This window comes from Podarcis tiliguerta, assembly GCF_965153285.1.
Source record: "Podarcis tiliguerta genome assembly, chromosome: 5".
Lineage (NCBI taxonomy): Eukaryota > Metazoa > Chordata > Lepidosauria > Squamata > Lacertidae > Podarcis > Podarcis tiliguerta.
In genome coordinates this window covers 83005984-83025816 of record NC_139538.1, presented here as the reverse complement: position 1 = coordinate 83025816, position 19833 = coordinate 83005984, and the positions used below count along the sequence as shown (strand labels likewise).

Below are 19833 nucleotides of genomic sequence, written 5' to 3'. Positions count from 1 at the left end.
CTCCAAAGAAGGAGACTCCACCACACTCCTTGGCAGCAAATTCCACTGTCGAACAGCTCTTACTGTCAGGAAGTTCTTCCTAATGTTTAGGTGGAATCTTCTTTCTTGTAGTTTGGATCCATTGCTCCGTGTCCGCTTCTCTGGAGCAGCAGAAAACAAACTTTCTCCCTCCTCTATGTGACATCCTTTTATATATTTGAACATGGCTATCATATCACCCCTTAACCTCCTCTTCTCCAGGCTAAACATGCCCAGCTCCCTTAGCCGTTCCTCATAAGGCATCGTTTCCAGGCCTTTGACCATTTTGGTTGCCCTCCTCTGGACACGTTCCAGTTTGTCAGTGTCCTTCTTGAACTGTGGTGCCCAGAACTGGACACAGTACTCCAGGTGAGGTCTGATCAGAGCAGAATACAGTGGCACTATTACTTCCCTTGATCTAGATGCTATACTCCTATTGATGCAGCCCAGAATTGCATCGGCTTTTTTAGCTGCCGCGTCACACTGTTGGCTCATGTCAAGTTTGTGGTCAACCAAGACTCCTAGATCCTTTTCACATGTACTGCTCTCAAGCCAGGTGTCACCCATCTTGTATTTGTGCCTCTCATTTTTTTTGCCCAAGTGCAATTTTAACTTTGATGTCATCAGTTTACATTTGGCACTCGGCTACTTTTCTGTGGTCTATTTTTAGGGTGTAGAAGAAATTCTGAGCTGGTGTTTGGGGGCAGTTTTGGATTGGTTGGAGTGAACAGCCTGCAGCTTAAGACAAGATGGAGTTACAGTTGGTTGGAGAAAGCTGATGATATGGGCCCCTTAAATTGAGCCCAGAAACAAACTGATAAATCAGCAAAGTTAGGTAAAGGTTCAGAGTAGTGTGTTCTGATCTCCCGAGCCCAGCCAGAACTTTGGCAGCTTTATGCTCGGCCACCTGAAGTTTCTGAATTATCTTTATGGGTAGATTTAGAGCAATTTGCATTAATTCAATTTGGCGGTGATTAGAGCCTAAATGGCTGAAGTCTGGTCTGATTTGTTTAGGTTGAGCACAGCTGATTTACCAGGTGAATATGGTTAAAGACACTCCTGGCTGTCACCAAAACATCCAGGAGACATTCTGAATCTAGTAGTGCTCCTCAGTATGTAAACTATACTGTATTTAGAGAGAGTGAAACTTTCAAAGTCCTCTCTTATATCTGGAACCTCTGCCTGCCAAAGAACGCTATACTTCTTTGGAGACTATCTTCCAAGCACTTCCATCTGAAGTGCTACAAACATGCATGAGACACAGGACTTTCTCAGATAAAACATCTGGATTGTGCAACAGCCGCCTTAGGGAGATACATCTGATACATCACTGCCTGCTTTTTGTTGGGCTATGAAGACTGTGCTCTTCCCGTTTTAATATCTCATTTATGCTATGTTAAACTACTGCTATTTTAATCATTTGCTGTTTGCTTTTCGTTTGTAATTTTGTTTCATTTCTGAATTATGAGCCACTTTCGGTGCGATTGCAGTAGAAAGGTGGGAAACATTTTTTTGTAGATATTATTGTAATAACACAGAACTGGGAATAGCTCTACGTCTGCTTGTAGTTTCTAAAGACCCTTGAGAGCTCAGAAAATTATTTTTCTTTGGGAATTCAGTCTGTATCACAATGGAAGCTCTAATCGGTACTGTATTTCTATTACCAAAAGCTGCCACCCAATAAGCTTCTCAATCTTTTCATCAGCCAGATAAATTGAATTCGTTGTACTATAAAAACATTCTGAGAAATCAATTATTGCATATGCGTTCTCTTCTAGTACAGCTCTAATCAACAGAAACATTTATTTCCCCCCCAGTGCAGCCTGTGATCATTATGACTGCTCTGATATATCCATAACTGTGAATGCAGCTTAGTCGCAATATGCACCAAGGAAAAGCCACACAGTGGCCCAGTGTCATGTGTATGCACCCCTCCTCCCTCCACCACAGTCATGAGGAGGCTATGAAAAATCAGCTTTAGCTTAACTGCAGTTTAACATTGCACCTAAATCCTAGTATTTACTTACTTCACTGAAGAATTGCTTGCTGTGATTTTCAATATAATAAATCCCAAGTTATGGCTAACCTTAACTACGGGTGGTGGAAATATGCCAACATAATAAACTAAGATTTGAAAGTTGGTTTGTTCCTCTAGTTCCCCCTGCCTTTCCCATGTGCCCCTGAACCATAGGTTTAGGGCACTATCCAGAACAGCATGGTGCGTGGGTTTGCTGTAGGGGCTGCCTCCACCTGATTAAACACCATTCCTTAAGAAGATCAGGAGCACTGGTTTCACCCATAATTCTTAATGTTGTACTGAAAGGTAAAATAGCTATTAAACAAGAAAGTTTGGCACCATAAATACATATTCGGGTGGGAGACCATTTCCTTCCATCCTCATGTCCTTATTATTTTGGCCCCATGGTGTCTGCTCTGACTCCAGCCACATCTGCTTGGGTGACATATGCAATAAATTTGTGCACGAGTTAAATGGGTCGAGCATAAGATTCGATTCCAGTAAAGTTGTGGGACTTAATATAAAAAGAACTTAAAATGTGCATAATCAGCTGAAGTACGGCTTAATATAGCAGCATATGAGAAATTAATTGTTTGGGTATATGTTCAGATTCAAGCTGGATTAAAACAAGATCATTCAGAGAAATACCTCATTTACATTGGAAAAGAAAACGAAGAGAAACAACTTTTTTCATTCTTGTGTGTGCGCCAGAACTTTGCATATATACAGTGGTACCTCGGGTTAGATACGCTTCAGGTTACATATGCTTCGGGTTACAGACTCTGCTAACCCAGAAATAGCACCTCGGGTTAAGAACTTTGCTTCAGGATGAGAACAGAAATCGTGCTCTGACGGCGCGGCAGCAGCAGGAGGCCCCATTAGCTAAAGTGATGCTTCAGGTTAAGAGCAGTTTCAGGTTAAGAACGGACCTCCGGAATGAATTAAGTACTTAACCCGAGGTACCACTGTATTTGTTTGAGAATATGGATTTACCTCCATATTTTCAGCCAGAAAAATTGCTGAAAGAAAAACATGGCTGTAAGAAACAATACATATACCGTATGTTCAGTATCTTCCTTGATAGAGAGGCCTGTGCTCTCAGTGTATGCTGTTTCTCTTTTAAGCAAGGATTCTCAAATAGTGCCAGAATTGGTGAAGTGTGTGTGTTTGCGTGTTTATTAAGTGCCCCCCTTGTAAGAAAAAAAAAACCCAGCTAGTAACTTGAATTTCATTTAGCTCAAATAGTTTTGTAGTGTGAAGTTCTAAAGTGTGGAAAATAAAAAAAGTAACTTCCTTTTTTCTCTTCTCTTCCTGTGATTTCTTACAGATTTGAAGAACTTGTGAAAAAGTTCAAAGTAGAGTACCATGCTGGCGGATCGACTCAGAATTCTGTTAAAGTGGCCCAGGTTTGTAATCCCTCAGATTAAATTAAATTTGAAAAAGGTAGTTGTTTTTAAAACTTTTCCTCATAACCTTGTTTATCTTAGAGCATAGGAACATAACACTGCTATGTAGTTGCCAACAATAGTGTACAATATAAGATGACTGGTCATCTTAAATTTAGACACATTTTTTTGCCTTCCTTTTACACACACTGTTTATTATTTGTTTTAGATTTCTGGCTAAACAAAACAGGACTCTTACCTTCAGCAAGCAGTGAGGAAGAGGGGGAGTGTTGGGATCTAGCAAGATACAAAGTGGGATATGTTGTGACTGCAGGAAATAATAGGGGAATAATTATAGTTTCTAAGTAGTGCCTGGTTATTCGTGCTACATTTTGTTGCTCTGCCTAGTTTACATGCTCTGTGGCTATAGTGATCATAGCAGTTGCGCTTACCTGATGCCTTGGGAGCTAAAATCAAGAAGTTGCTTAGGTCTGAAATCTGGAATATATACATATATGCTTATTTGCAGTTAGGGATAGAAGTCAAAACAGCTTTGAGAGAGGTCAGGGTCATGGAGCCCAGTTGAAATAAATGTGAAAAGTTAGTCACGATGAACTTTTATTCTCATTTTAGCCGATGCAACTTAATAATAGTTGAGTTCCACTCAAGTATTTTTTTTCCTTGTAAGATGTTCTAAGATCTAAATTGGACCTCACTGAAACTTTTTGAGCAAAGAGCTCTTCATTGTTAGTAGAATTTATACAACCATACTGTGATTGATAGAAGTGTATCCTCAGCAGCTACACATAATAATAATAATAATAATAATAATAATAATAATAATAATAGTAATAATAATAATAATTTATTATTTGTACCCCGCCCATCTGGCTGGGCTTCCCCAGCCACTCTTGGCGGCTTCCATAGAAACCAAAAATACACTAAAATATCACAGATTAAAAACTTCCCTGAACAGGGCTGCCTTAAGATGTCTTCTGAATGTCAGGTAGTTATTTATCGCTTTGACATCTGATGGGAGGGCGTTCCACAGGGCGGGCGCCACTACCGAGAAGGCCCTCTGCCTGGTTCCCTGTAGCTTTGCTTCTCGCAATGAGGGAACCGCCAGAAGGCCCTCGGCACTGGACCTCAGCGTCCGGGCAGAACGATGGGGGTGGAGACACTCCTTCAGGTAAAGGAAAAGAAGTGATTATTTTCTTCACCCATCCTAAACCCTAATGCCTTTTTGAGCCCATGTCTCCCTTGACCAACTAAATTCTTTTTGCGGCACCCCTGTGGGGCTCAGGAGCCCAGTTATGTCACCCCTGGCCTGCAGAACTGACATCTTCTCACCCTTTTTCAAACACTCTCCCTTGTGGAGGGTTCCATCAGCCTCCTTTCCTCTTCCCTCTCCTTGGGAATCCTCCGGCAGCCACTACTGCCACTCTGGTCTCTGAGCTGCTCCTCCCTGCCCCAAAGAGAGGTGCCTCCTCACATTGCCCCACAGGGGCCTGGGAAGCACCCCCTGGCCAGCCCCAGAGGCGCCATTTGTCTGGAGAGCTTGTAGCCAGGGTTGCTGCAACAAACAGCTGTGCAAGCCTTTGGGAGACAGAGATGTGAGAGGGACAGAGGCCGGTGTTGCCCGCGGCAGCCTGACCATCATTCAAGGCATCCCAGGGTTCTATCACACACTGGCTGAAAATCACTGCCCTAACGTATTAATTAGGATTTTTTATTTTTTTATGGAAGAAAAATGTTAAAATACCATAGAACAATTTTTGGAAGAGATCGTTCGTTTAATGGAAGCTTTTTATAAAGCCACACAAAACTGCAACTTAGTTGCACTGAAGCAAGTAAGATAATCAGAGTATTTTCAAAGAGGGAGGAGGGGAAATTATTTGAATTCTGCTGTATCTAAAAGTAGCAGCTACTCTAGTTTTCCAATTCTCTCTGATATAGTACAGCTAAGCTAACTAAAGGCAACCACTTGTCCTGGCTTTGTTTTTGCAGGTAAAACTGATCTTTAAAGGTGTGTGAGCTTCATTGTCAGTTACGTCTTTGTGTGTAAAAACACTGAGAACCAGTATAATTCATCCTTATGATGTATTAACGTTTGGATGATAAAGTAATATTATCCAGGATAAATTACAGTATACTGAAAGCTTGTTTTTTTATTAGTGATTTACTAATTAGTACACTAATTCACTTTTATTAGAAATTCTTGAGAATCCACTGGAGGACAATCACAGAAATGAAAAAAAAAATGCTGATAGCAATGGCTTCTGTGGTGTTAAGATAATAGCACAGATGAATGTCTGAATTTGAAACGTTATCACCTACTACGTTCAAAATTAAATGTCATCCAATTCTCGACATAATGTAAAGAGATCATGCCTCATTTACCAGCATATTATTTGCAGTTAAACTTAAATGTAAAAGGTCAATTTTATATACTTACTGTTTTGTATATTCCATCCCATCCCATTTCCCTGTTGTGTTATCATGGCAGTACACTGCACGAGGCTTCAAAAATCTAACACAGGTTCGCTGTGCCAGAATGTTGCTTCTTCTTTTGGCTGCAAATCTTTGTCCAAGTAGGTTGTGTATGCAAATTCCAATGAGCAAACCTCACTGAATTTAGCGAGCCTTTCTTCCAAGAAAGGGACGCGGGTGGCGCTGTGGGTTAAACCACAGAGCCTAGGACTTGCCGATCAGAGGGTCGCAGTTAGAATCCCCGTGACGGGGTGAGCTCCCATTGCTCAGTCCCTGCTCCTGCCAACCTAGCAGTTCAAAAGCACATCAACGTGCAAGTAGATAAATAGGTACCACTCCAGCGGGAAGGTAAACGGTGTTTCCATGCGCTGCTCTGGTTCGTCAGAAGTGGCTTAGTCATGCTGGCCACATGACCCAGAAGCTGTACGCTGGCTCCCTCGGCCAGTAAAGCGAGATGAGCGCCTCAACCCCAGAGTCAGTCACAACTGGACCTAATGGTCAGGGGTCCCTTTACCTTTACCTTCTTCCAAGAAAAGATGCATAGAGTAACATGTCCCATTGACATTGCTGGTATTTAAGCTGTATGTACGATTTCAGCCTTAGGGTTGTGTCCAGTGGTACTTTCCTTTTCTTTCCCCTGCCTTGAGTGCCCCACACAACCCTAGACTCTGCTCCAAAGAGGTCCCTCCCATCCTATAACACATTTTGAGTGCACCCAGACTACAGGGGCGAGGGGAGGAATGGAAAGGCCCATTGTGCAAGCTGAAGCCTGCTCCCCACATGCAACTGAAACGTTGGATACAATCCATTTTGTTTTCCTTTTCTTTTCTGCAACATCAGTGGCTTTTATAAAGCCAATGTTTGCTGGAAGCAAAGATACTTATTGGAAACGTAAGCATAACTTAATAAAAACAATAGCTCCAGTTATAAAAGTCTGAATAGAATTCTTCGAAAGCATTGAGGATTCTGAGTTTACCGTAAGTCTTGTATTATAAGAGATCCCTGCCCCTGAATTCAAGTTGAAGTAAGCATCTATACTAGGTTTCCACTTAGAGTGTGATATCTCTCTAAGTGGGGACTTCTGGCATAGATGATCGTTATAGATGATAGATGTGTTATCTCGGTGTTGTGCCTGTTTATAAACAAGGTAGCATATTAATAGTATGCATACACAGTTGTCATAAGGATTATTAATTAGTCCATCTTAAATTGACAATGTGTGCTGACTCTTCTCAGTGAACACATATGTTTGTGTGCGAGAGAGGAGAGGCTAAGGTTAGAATTTTATTTCATTTTATTGGCCTTACCCCTCCATAAGATTTCTTCTTGCAGGCATTTTGTGGTAAGCTTTTGTAGCACTCTTAATCTCTGTGTTTTCTCAATTTGAAATGGACATGGAACAATGCCATGTTGTTTAGCCGCAGCTGAGAGCGACAAAGAATTAATACACATGATGGAATTTTATTTTATAAATTGTCATTGATGAATAAATATTGGCAAAAAATTCCTTTGTGTATTAGGTTGGCATAGCTAGGCAACATTGTAATTATTTTTCCTTGGAATCATAGAATGATTTATGCACTTCAATCAGGGCAAGTCCTCACCATGTCCCATTGCTGCACAGGCCTCGTTGGTTGTGCCTCTGGGAAGTAAAGTAATCAAAGCATTTTACAACTCTCATTTCCTATGAATGGCTGGAAAAAATATAAATAGTAAAATACAGTGGTGTTGTGAGCCAGTGTTATATATTAAATTACTTCTTGAAATATGTAGGTAATGCTGCCTTGTATTTCTAATAAGTCAACATGAAACATGCTTTGCTGTCATGTGTACTGTGTCCATTTTCACAATTGTAGCACAAGTGGTTGCTTTTGTAAATTCAAGGTTTTTCCCACATTCTGATTTTTGCATATCACACAAACTAACATCATGATTTGCGATATATTGCCAGGTCAAAAATTAAGAAACCGATATCACGATATGGACTTCAACCAGTTTTGGACAATATATCAATATATTTCCCAGCGCTACTAAATATACCTTATGCTTCTATCCTATGTTTATGTACCCTGGAGTAATGCTATGTAACGAAATGAGATTGACTTCTGAGTAGACATGTATAGGATTGCGTTCTTAACTATTGTCTGAAAACCACTATATAATTTTGATGAGATGCAGTTTCTTTGCTGCTTAATGTGTGTTGAGACATACATTTCTTCCCTTCAGAGTTCTGTATAATGCTGAGGTCTGTAAGGTTAAAACAAAGCATAAATTAAATTTTGCCACCATGTCTCAGTCTGAATTGGAGGTTACATTCTGTGAAACTACCATTGGAAAATGAATAATAATAAAATAATAATTAATTATTTATACCCTGCCCATCTGGCTGGGTTTCCCCAGCCACTCTGGGCAGTTTCCAACAAAAGATTAAAATACAACAATCTGTTAAACATTAAAAGCTTCCTTAAACAGGGCTTTCAGATGCCTTCTAAAAGTCTGGTAGTTGTTTTTCTCTTTGAGATCTGGTGGGAGGGCGTTCCACAGGGCGGGTGCCACTACCGAGAAGGCCCTCTGCCTGGTTTCCTGTAACTTGGCTTCTCGCAGCAAGGGAACCGCCAGAAGGCCCTCGGCGCTAGATCTCAGTGTTCAGGCAGAATGATGGGGGTGGAGACGCTCCTTCAGGTATACTGGGCCGAGGCAGTTTAGGGCTTTAATGGTGAGCACCAACACTTTGAATTGTGCTTGGAAATGTACTGGGAGCCAATGTAGGAATTTTCCTTTTACTCATTCAAAAAAACTAATAACTTGTTTTATGAGCTAGTGTTAACAACCTATTGAGGAATTATCTTAGAAGGTTACTCAAGAGTGATTTAAATTTTATTAGCCAGTAGACATAGGGAAGCTTTCATCAGGCTTCTTAATACTCACAGTTTTATATAAAACAATTGTCATTTCAAACCAGTATTTATTAATTCAAATATACTCCAGTTACAAAGATTTGTGTTCAGGATTTCTGAAGCTGCCACATTAAGAGTAGGAAAATGGTTAAGAGAGTTGTGATAACAGCTTGTAAACTAAATTCTCTGGAAGAAGTTTCTAATTGTACTTCTACTCACTACCTTGCAAATTCATTTGATTGCTTTAATTCAAGTTTATCATTTTATAATTAATCCCCCTCCCAAACAATTGTGCAAAGTAATTGATTATCCGATTGGAAAATTGTTTTTCAACTAAACAAAAGCTTAATAAACTAATAATTTTGATTATGGAGCCATCACTTTTTTGTGGCTTTTGGAACTATAACCTTGGAAAAGAATTTGTTAAAATAATTGATTACAGTACAATTGCATCTTATGTGCATTTAATTTGCATGATTTCAACCATACCTGGTACTGACTGATTGAAATTCTGCAAGTTAAAAGCAAATAAGGCAGAAAACTTAAAAGAGATTTTTACACTGGATTTTCCCAGTGTGAAAAGAGATTTTAAGCTCTCTTCCTTACTTCACCAGGCATGGGGGCTCCAAAGTCTAGGAATGCTCATGCAGGGATGGTTCCAAGGAGGTGGTTTGAATAGGCACATTTTTTCGTATACATGGAATCTTTGGAGCTGAACCCCCGTGTAAGATGCAATTGTACTTTACTGCTTTTCTTTGTACAGAAATAATAAGCAAGATTACTTATTTGGAGGTTGGGTTTCTAGCACTTCCTAGGAATGGCTGGGTTTTAGTAAGCTGCACAGTGTTTTGCCACAAGGTTATAAATGTTACCCTCATTCAATTAGTAAATTCAGTGCTTTTTTTCTGAAGGGGACGCAGGGGTACACATACCCCTAAACATTTTGTGAATCTAAGTTTGGCCTCATTGAAGGGCAGTATCTCAACATGTGTAGGAAAATGTGAGTACCCCTAAACATTTTTTTAGAAAAAAAGCACTGAGTAAATTTGTAAATATTCAGAATCCGAGAACTAAACATGATACAGAGCTTAAAGGGATAAAAACAGAAGGCATAAAGTAGAAATGCAGGATTACCCAGGTGCACTCAGAAGGTTGATCCTTGTTAGAGATCAGACGGTAACTCCTGGATCCTAGTCCCTGTGAGGACCATGTACCTATACTTTAAAAACTGATGGGTAATATATAGAATTGAATTGAATTGAATTGCAACACAACCGTAATTATCCACTTGTTAAGACATTTGCTGTTTAAAATATGCTGTGTTTCACTGAAGTGCCACCTTTCTGCCAATAACCTCCATTCGGAATGAAGATTTGATTCTGGATCTTCCTGGTCCTGGACTATGACTCCCATCAGCCCCAGCCAGTGTGGTCAGTGCTCAGGGATGAAGGCAGTTATAGCTCAACAATTCAGGGGGGCACCAGGTTGTCTACCTCTGCACCAGGCAGTAGGGCTGGGTGATACATCAATATATCGTCCAAAACGTGTTATTACCAGCTAAACATTGCAATCTACTACAGTGTCTGAAATAAGGATGGAACTGTACAGAGGCGAACAGGACAATGTCCTAGCAACTGCTAATACTTAGGGGACTAAAACAGATAAATGACAATATTATCAATCATCACACCCTCAGTTTCATCAGCAGGCAAGCCAAAATGCTAAACATTGTGATATATCAATATATTACAATGTATGAAATAAGAACTACGCAGAGACAAACAGGACAATGTCCTGCTACTACTTAAGGGTCTAAAATGATGACTGATGATACTACCAGTCACCTCATGGTCATTTTCAGCAGCAGGCAAGCCAAAATGCATCCTAATGAGACTTTTGGTTTGGGGCTTGGCTACCAAATGGTGGTATTCAGGACAATCCAAAGTATGATGATGAGTCATAGTGAATACAAATAATCTGGAACTGCCAGACTGCTAGGCGCAGAAGCAGCAGCAGCCTGGCAGTGACAGAATCAACAATTAGAGGGCAGAAGCAGTGGCAGCCTGGCAGCAGGGGCACAATAAGCAGCCTGTGAAGCCTCACCACAGCAGTGGGCAGGGGTGGCAGAAGCGCAGCAGGCCTTGTTGTGGTGGCAGCAGTAGTGGCAGCCTGCAAGGCCATGCAGCGGCAGCAGGAGATGGTGGCAGAAGCAGAGGTGGCCTACAAGCCTTGCTGAGGCAGGCTTCCACAGCTTCTGCCACTGCCCCCCACTACCGCCAAGAGGACTTGCAAGCCCCACTGCTTGTGTCCCCACGAGGCCTCGCAGGCTGCCGCTGCTATTGCTGCCATCTCCCGTTGCTGCTGCAAGGCCTCGCAGGATGCTGCTACTGCCGTCGCCTCCTGTCACTCCCAAGTTTTCATCTGGAAGTTTTGTGCTGCATGATGGTGTGGCGTTCATATGGAGCCCCCGGTCATCTCACGGACTGTTTGACCTGTCCACCACTAATCCGCTGCCACCAACCAGGTCTTCCCCAGTAAATCACTTAGTCTCAGTCAGGTTCTTAAGTTAACAAAGAAGAGTGTAGTTTATTTCAGACACAAATAATCTTTAACTGCATTCAAAACGTTGTTACTCTTTACCTTCTTAGTCTTATTTTCATCCTATCTCTTACTCTTCTACCTCCCCTCACACATGAACCAACTGCACTAACTTGTCTCTCTAATTCCAACTGCCTGCCAACTGCTTTTCCAACTGCCTTTCCCAACCAACCCACTAAAACCAACCAACTACCTACCCCCAAACCTCGGGCTAAGCCCTTTTATAAACAGGTGGGCTCCGCCTCCGGCTTTCCTATTGGTCTACATATTAACCCTTTCTCTCCCCCCCTGTACAGACATTTTCAAACAAATGGGCAAACGCCCCAGATGGAATAGTGGGTGGTGTACCCGGGGGATTAGTGAGGATGGGGTTGGGGGCAGTTTGCCTGCTTCTTCCTTCCATGCTTTAAGCATGGTCTGTGTGAACCTGTTTAGTGTTGTGGGGATTTTCCTTAGTTTGTTTGCGAGGAATGTGTATGCTGTGGTGGGGGTATTTTCAATTATGTCTCTATGCAGGTGTACCCACTGTTTTGTTTCATCTTCTAGAATATATGGGATTATGTGGTGCACTTGGTTGGCGACGTAGTATAGTTCTATGTTGGGGATTCCCCACCCTCTTTCTGAGGAGGCCCTGTGGCATTTTTGAAATCCTTGATTCTGTTCAAATAGTTGGCAGTCAGTTGACTATATCCAAACAGTCAGTTGGCTGAGACGTCAACACTATGATACCTTAAGCCATCAGTTGACAGAATAAAATACCAAGCTGTCTCATTAGCGGAAATGTTAGTTTTTTTGTTTTAGGTATGTTGGGATGCAACTGCTGGAGAGTTTTTCCTGAACTGTGCTTTACTTCTGGTTTGTAATACATACCTCCTCTTGTATACCATTAATTCTTAATGTATAACTCACTTTAAGATTGTGTTCTATTTGCTTCCCCAATTAAACTGAAAATTTGCCATCTTCAAAGCTTTACTGTTCTGAAACCCGAATAACTTTTAAAGGTCACATAATCTTTGCGACTTAAAATGGCTTTAAACATTTTAGGGATTAATAGCTTCCATATGGATACCTGCCTTAAATATGCAGTGTAAAAAAAGGGGGGTGTCTTTTTTAATGTAGCTATTTTAGAAATAGATTAAGGTATTTCTACCAAAGTATTTATGTTTCTACAAAGGTTTTAGTACTGCTATCATTCATTAAAGCCCCAGACATTATTACAACGGATAATAGATTAAAAAGGAAACTAGATACCTTTCTTGGATTAAGGATTGCTACTTTTGGCTTTCAGTGAAGGGAAACATTTAAAAACTGAAGTTATCATATTGCAAGTCGTATTTAATTGCAACAGTGACTAGAACCAGATTGTTTTCCTACATGTGTCACAGTTTTCTGAAAAAAATTTAGAATCCTGCTTCAGAACAGGAATTTTAACAAATATGTTTTGGAAGGCTAAATATTTTCTTTGTCTTGGATACAAGAAAAACCGTAGGTCTCTTGCCATGGTGCTGGCTCAGTAGATCAGTCATTACACAGAAGGATTGCTGTTAAGGGATGAAATTTTATTGATGTACCAATGTCAGTGTCTTGGAATGCTGAAGTGGGTCACTTGATATGCTCCAACCCCTGAGATTTGCAGTAAGGAAATAGTAAGAAGTGACAATCAAATTTAGGTGTCTTGACAACATGCTTGTCTCAAAGTAAAATGGATCCGATCTTAACACACTCTTTTTTTCTCCACATGGAATAATTCCCATCAAGCTATGCAATGCGTGTGGAAAACATGGAACTATTACATTCATGTGGACTCCCATCCCCAAACCTGTGAAAGCAAGATGCAGGAAGAATCTGCTATCCTGCTCAGATATTTTCTGGGGAAATCCACATGACTTTTGATTACATTATAATGTCTTCCATGTGTATTCCCTCCATAAAGGGATACTTTTAAAAGCACTCTTTTGGAGGAAAAAGTTACATCAGAAGAGCCCCAAAGTAATCAACTTGGGTTATTAAACAAAACCACAGAGCATTTTTGAACATTGGTGTTATGTTGGCTTCATTCCAGTCCTTTAATAAAAGCCAATTATAGTGACTTTGCATTTGACGTTAGAAGATCAGCCATCACATTTGAAATATTTAATATGCCATCCACACCTGGTGGCTTGTTAATTTTTAATTTGCCAATGAGCCCTACAACTTCATCTCTTGTCACCTCCATTTAACGTAGCTTTTTAGATGCTCTGCCTGAAAAGTGGCTTGGCGATGAGGACCTGTCCAACATCTTTTGCAGTGACAACCACTATAAAAGCATTTGTTGAGCTCTTATTTTGCTGTCTTTCTCTCCTCCTTTTTTACTCCCTCTCCATCTCATGGTCTAACCACCTTCCTGGCTGATTTCAGCATCTCCACCAGACAAAAGAAAGTCCAACATCACCTGGAAAGTTCCATGTTGGGAAAGATTGCTCTCGAAATGCATACTTACCCAAAGAGAGTCAGGTGACACCACTGCATTCCAAAGAAGGAAAAGCTCCAAAGTCCCCCCCCCCTTAACAAAGTACTGGTGGGATGGGATGAGGGAGACGGTTGCAAAGATGAAAGTGTGCTAGAAGTTGCAATATGTAGACTCCGTTCCAAGGTGGAGAATGCCAGCTAAGTCCCTCCCAGGTGCTAGAGATACCTGGTTGCACACCTGGGATAGCTGTTTCCCCCATTATTTGAGGGAAATGGAAATTTGGTTTGTAACCCAGATCTGTCCTGAACCTTAAATGAAACACGGTGGTTCCTGAGCAGTCTTTATTCTAGCAAAGCCAGGGTTTGATTATGGATTATGCACTAGGTAAAAGAGCCAGTGGAAGCTAAATAGTATAGTATTACCTAAGGTTTGGATGGGATGTAATCCTCAGACTGCTGTACATCTTCAAGGGGTAGATTATCTCCTTATGGTTGTAGACTCCAAGCTGAACAGCTAGATTCTGTATTCTCCAAGGCACATAAAAAGCAAAGGTAGTTGTGGTGGTCTGTAAGAAAAAACGGCCACATTTACAGATGAATAAGACCTTCATTAGAATCAACCCCAAAGTCACAAAAATATGTCAAGTTTTGAAGTTCCGGGGGGGGGGGGGGGAGGTGGCAATTTATTGTTGCTGCCTGAATACTAAGGGAGAAAGTATGTTTCATGCAACTACATAGAAGCACCGCTTTTTTAAGCATGAAAAGCTGCTTCGAGAGGCAGATAAGAACTGAGAAGTGACAGGGGAAACAGGTACTTAATCTTTCCCTTTCTACACTCCTAATTGTCCCACCCAGCAGCTCCCCCCCCCCCATTTAGCATATTTCAAATGTGCATCTGTATCTTGATATGCATCATGTCCCAAAGTGATTATTTTGCAAAGCTTTCAGCTGATAGGGAACAAGCACATTATGAAAGTGGCCCAGAACAAAACGAGGAGGCAAATGAAAGTTGCTAACAGAGAGAATTGAGATTGCTTACACACAATAACTTGACTAGCAATCCTCACCTTTATTCATTGCAGTTAATTTTTCAATCAAATCCAAATTCACAATAGTTGTTCCTTGCCCTGGTTCTGTGCCAGCTCAGGTAATTCCGACAGTGTTTGGGGATGGTAAAGTACCCCACGTGTGTTTATATTTGCCTTGATTTACCGTCAGGTTATCGTTTTAATGCCATTTAAATAGAACCCTCAATTTCCTCCCCCTCCCCACTTTGCTTTTGACATTCTAATTTGTTAGCATTTTTCATCCATTTATGCAATGCCTGAAGCACACCTTGAGTGCCTGAAGCTACTTTGTTTTAACTAGCATTTGCATTCCTTACATGCTATATTGCAAAAATAAATTTGCATGAGCTGTCACTTTACCATTTTGACAGCCTCTTAATCTGCACCTTCCCACTGCCTCTATGGAGAATAAATAAATGAAATTACATGTTGTACTTGTGAAATCATGTAATGATATCATTAACATATTAGTAGAGTAGTTAGCAAAGAAATTACATAGTGTATTGTTTCTCTTTTAACTCCTGGAGAAACAATGAAATTTCTAAACAGTGACAGCGTTTCTTGATGAGCTGCTTAACTTTAAAGTTCGGTATGTTCTTGCATTTTTCTAATAATGACTTTGAATGCAGATTTGCATTAATTGCATCTTTTATTGATGGTATTCTTCTCTGGATGAAACTGTAAAAATACTAGCTAGGATCAGCACAACAGTTGTGATCAATGTCCACAGAATTTTGGCAAATGTATCTGCTGATGTCACAGTGGCTCTGATGATGCCGATGTGTTAAAGCAATCCATCTTGCATCACATCATAGTGGGCAACCCATTGTTCCATGTAGCTTTAGCATACTAGAAGCTGAGCTCTGAGGCCTTTTTACAGCCTATGTGAAATTGAAACAACTATTAGGACACTTACAGGCAGAGGCGTAGTGTGGGTTGTCAGCACCCGGGGCAAGGCAAGTAATTTGCGCCCCCTAACCCGGGGCAAGGCAAGTAATTTGCGCCCCCCCCCCGCTGCACTGTCCCTCCCCCAGATAGTCCCTCGCTCTCTCTCCGCACCGCACCGCACGCCTGGCACCCTCCCCTCCACAGTGGGCGGCGACCCGGCGGCTCGGATCGGATTCGCACAGCCAGCACTGCAGTGAGAGAGAGTGAGTGAGCCAGGTAGGGGCAGAGAGCTGCGAGTGCGAGCGCCCCCCCCCCCAGATGTTGCGCCCGGTGCGGCCAGCCCCCCCTGCACCCCCCACACTACGCCACTGCTTACAGGACAAGCTTTTTGATGCAGCCTCCTGTACTTATACATTCAGTGTGTTGATACAGATGCCCTCCCATTCCTCTGTAGCTGTTTGTAAGTTAAAAAGCAAGGGAAAGCATTATTAGATAGTGCGTATCTTGAATATGATCCATGTTGTTTGCCTGTTGTCTGTTCAGGATGAATGTGCTGAGTTACACCTGTGTTAGAGTGCAGAAAGAGATGAGTCTCATTGTTCTGGTAGAGGGTTTTTAATTTCCTTGTTATTTGCATTGTATAAATGACTCACTATTATGGGGAAATCTGGTCCTTATGCTATAGATGACTAGATCTGGAGGGACCTAGGATTCCCTCTCCCCCCCCCCCCACTTTTTTTAAAAAAATCTTTGTTTCCTGAAGAGACTTCACTTTTTGAAAGCTGTTTTGTACTGTACATATTCCTTTTGTTTTAAAGTATTGTTGTGAATTCCCCCCTTGATTTTATTGTTTTATCTTTTTGTAAAACACTTTGAAGGGTTTGTTTTTATAAAAAATGCTACAGATTATTTTAACAAGTCTCTCTTGGAGGCAGCACCACAGAGGCTGGCTGGCTGCCCCCTCTGGCTTTGCTGATTGACTTTGTGGGTGCCCAGCCCCCACATTTATATTACTGTGGGTGCCCAAGCACCCATGCCCCCTGGAGTTGGCTATGTATTGGAGCCTATCAAATATATAATATAATTATATATTATTTTATATATATACATATATATATCTGCCTTATTCCACTATGGGTGAAGCTGTAGTTTTTCAATTAGATTGATATTGTTACAGAAATCGTTGACATCTCTGATGTCACTTTTTGTACATTAATTTTTTATCCCACCTTTCTACCAGTTGGCATTCAAGGCAGCAAACGACAGTAAAACACAAAGTGAAGATTGAAATGTAACAGGCAAAATTTCAGTTTGTAAAGTTTCAATTAACTTTTGCAAGAAGCTTTGAGGACTTACCTTCTGCTGCTATCAGATCACAAGGATCAAACACCTATTTCTATATGGAAGATCTCCACTGATACTTAAACATCCACCACTGACTTCTACTAATAAATGATAACTATATAGATGCAAAAATCACTGAGAGCTGAAGCACTCTTACCTTGCTTCCTGTGGCAGATAAGAAGTGCCCCTAGGATGTTTTGATATTTTACTTTCTTTTCTAAGCCATAAATGATGGACATATCTACATGTAGGCAGGCAATTCAGTAAAAATTGTTCTGGATTGCAAAGTTTTCTGTAAGATTGCCTCAAACACTGAGGTTGCAGTGTGTAAATTTCCTTGGGAATTAGCCCTGTTGCATTCACTGTTTGGAGGGAGGGTGAAGTGCCATTAACATGCAAAATAATAATTGGTTAGTAAGACCTTTCTAAATTAAATGTAAATGATGTTAAATGCCAATGTTTATGAATCGTATAATGGCTTAGGTAGGCAAAAGAAGATGCTCTATTAGCTCAGACATACAGAATGGAAAATGTTAGAATGACAATAATGAATGACTTTTAAAAGAGATATTATTGGGTCTTTATATTGTTTACTAGTTTGCCTCGCTTTGGGAATGCTTAGCAGGAGTTGAAGATCTGCCATTTTAAAGACAGCCTTGCCTTACATGCTTTCTGTCTCCCATAGTCAAATGCTGTTAAGCTCTGTCATGTTTGCAGGCTTTTATAGCAGAAGCCTGTAACAGACTGCAGTTTCGATGGAGTGCAATGACAGAGCAGCCTTAAAATGCCATAAAGTGCAGAGAGAGTTGTACATGGTGCTGTGAACTGAATCTTTTCTGGATCAAATGATCAGCCATATGTGTCTCACTTATGGGACTTAAAGGAGAGGAAACTTACCCTATTGCTAACACCGCATGAAAATTGCAGCATTAGGGAATATTGACCAGATGTTTCAATCCGAACAAACAGCTTGTGATTCGGGGGGGTGGGGGCTTTCTTGCTTTGATCACAGACACCTTGAAGGAAAAAGTAATTGAATAGAGGCTGTCAGAGTTCATCATTGTCAATAAACTTTCACTTAACCTTTATCACCTGTTTTAGATACTGTTGTAGATATAAGCTGATAGGCATATGTTTAGCGTTTGAAATTTTACCCACAGATAAGAGAGATCTCCAACTGTAGTCTTTAGTTGCTATTCAGATGTTGATATGCCTGAAATTTGAATGAACAGCTTATAGCTGGGATGGAGAAACAGACTTTATCGTGTGTGTATGAAGCAGCAGAACTGATTGGAACCTACAATGTAAGATGTTCTGAAACTTTAAAGCATGTATTTTATAGTACTATGAAATACATACTAAGATCTATTGTTATTCCTTCCTAATCTCTTAATACCTAATCACTACTAATATTCAGAACATGGATTTTATTTATTTTATTTACAAAATTTCTAGACAGCTTGATGTTAAACAGTGTCTAAGTCGTATACAATATAAATAAAAGCATGACAAATTAAATAATTAAACACAATAGCATGTTGTGAAATCATTTAATATATCATAAAATGTGAACAGTAAAATACATCAGAAGAGGTACAAAGTCACAGAACTTAAAACAAAAAACCTAACCTTGATGGTCAGGAAAGGCCAGGATGGGGGGTGGGGAGAAGAAGTATTTGAGGCTACATGAATTCCAAACAAAAGCATGTTTAGAAAGGTAGCCATTTTCAGCATGAGCAGCCATTTCGATCTCAGTGTCAAGGCTGAATGATGGGAGTGAAGACGCTCCTTCAGGTATGCAGGGCCGAGGCCATTTGGGAAAGGGGGTACAGAGCATTTGGTCCTTGGTGCTTCAGCCAAAGTGACTTTTGGATGGGGAGCACTTCACAGTGTGCTCCATCCATCTTAGGCATCCAGCTGTTGATCAGCAGATCAACTTGTGAACGTCCCACCTGAGTCCAGCACAGGAGTATCTTCTATTCACTGGACTCATCTGAAGGGTGTGTCTCAATACTGCTTCCTGGACCAAGGGCCACACCCTGTTGTGTGGCTGGAACACCTAAAAGTTCAGGATGATCCATTGCCCACACCATACCTTCAGTTCCTTTTTCTTTCCAAAGTAAGTCACACCTAGGGCCAGAATGCCACTCCTTCAAGTGAATCCAGTAGACCTTTTTGACTTGTTAAAATAATCTGTAGCATTTGTGGGGCCTAACCATCTCTGGTGATGACACAAGAGCAGAAATGGAGTAGATAAGAATTGGTTTTAGCATGGAGGAGGCCTGCATGGATTTTCTTAGGACAGCACTGAGCAAACCATTGTGTGGTTGGTTGGTTGGTTTATAAGATATATTATTTATTATTTTATAAAATTTATACACTTTTTAAAAAAAAAACCAAACCCTTCAAAGTGTTTTACAAAAAAGATAAAACAATAAAATCAAGGGGGGAATTCACAACAATACTTTAAAACAAAAGTTCAAATGCTAAAACAGATCAAAATTACCTCTACTTTCTAAGCATCCAAACTTGTCCAAACAGGAATGTTGAAAGTTTTTGGTTGAAGGATTTTGGTTGAAGGATTTAACTGCTAATGTAAAAGGGAAATACTGTCCACTCGTGGCTTAAAATCTAATAAAGCTGAAGAATTCTCCAATAAAAAAAGAATAATAATATCCATT

The 19833-nt window shown here is 40.6% G+C and overlaps 1 protein-coding gene across 4 annotated transcripts in view; it reads left to right on the top strand.

Moving 5' to 3' along the window:
• Positions 1-19833, top strand: part of ADK (adenosine kinase) — a 191812-nt gene that overhangs the window by 62980 nt on the left and 108999 nt on the right. For 3 of the 4 annotated variants that reach the window (XM_083440552.1, XM_083440551.1, XM_083440553.1), the window contains exon 4: positions 3363-3441. In XM_083440552.1, the coding sequence (XP_083296678.1) occupies positions 3363-3441 (79 nt within the window). Of the gene's footprint in view, positions 1-3362; positions 3442-18357; positions 18457-19833 lie in introns of those variants that run through there. The other variant, XM_083440554.1, reaches the window with a different exon arrangement.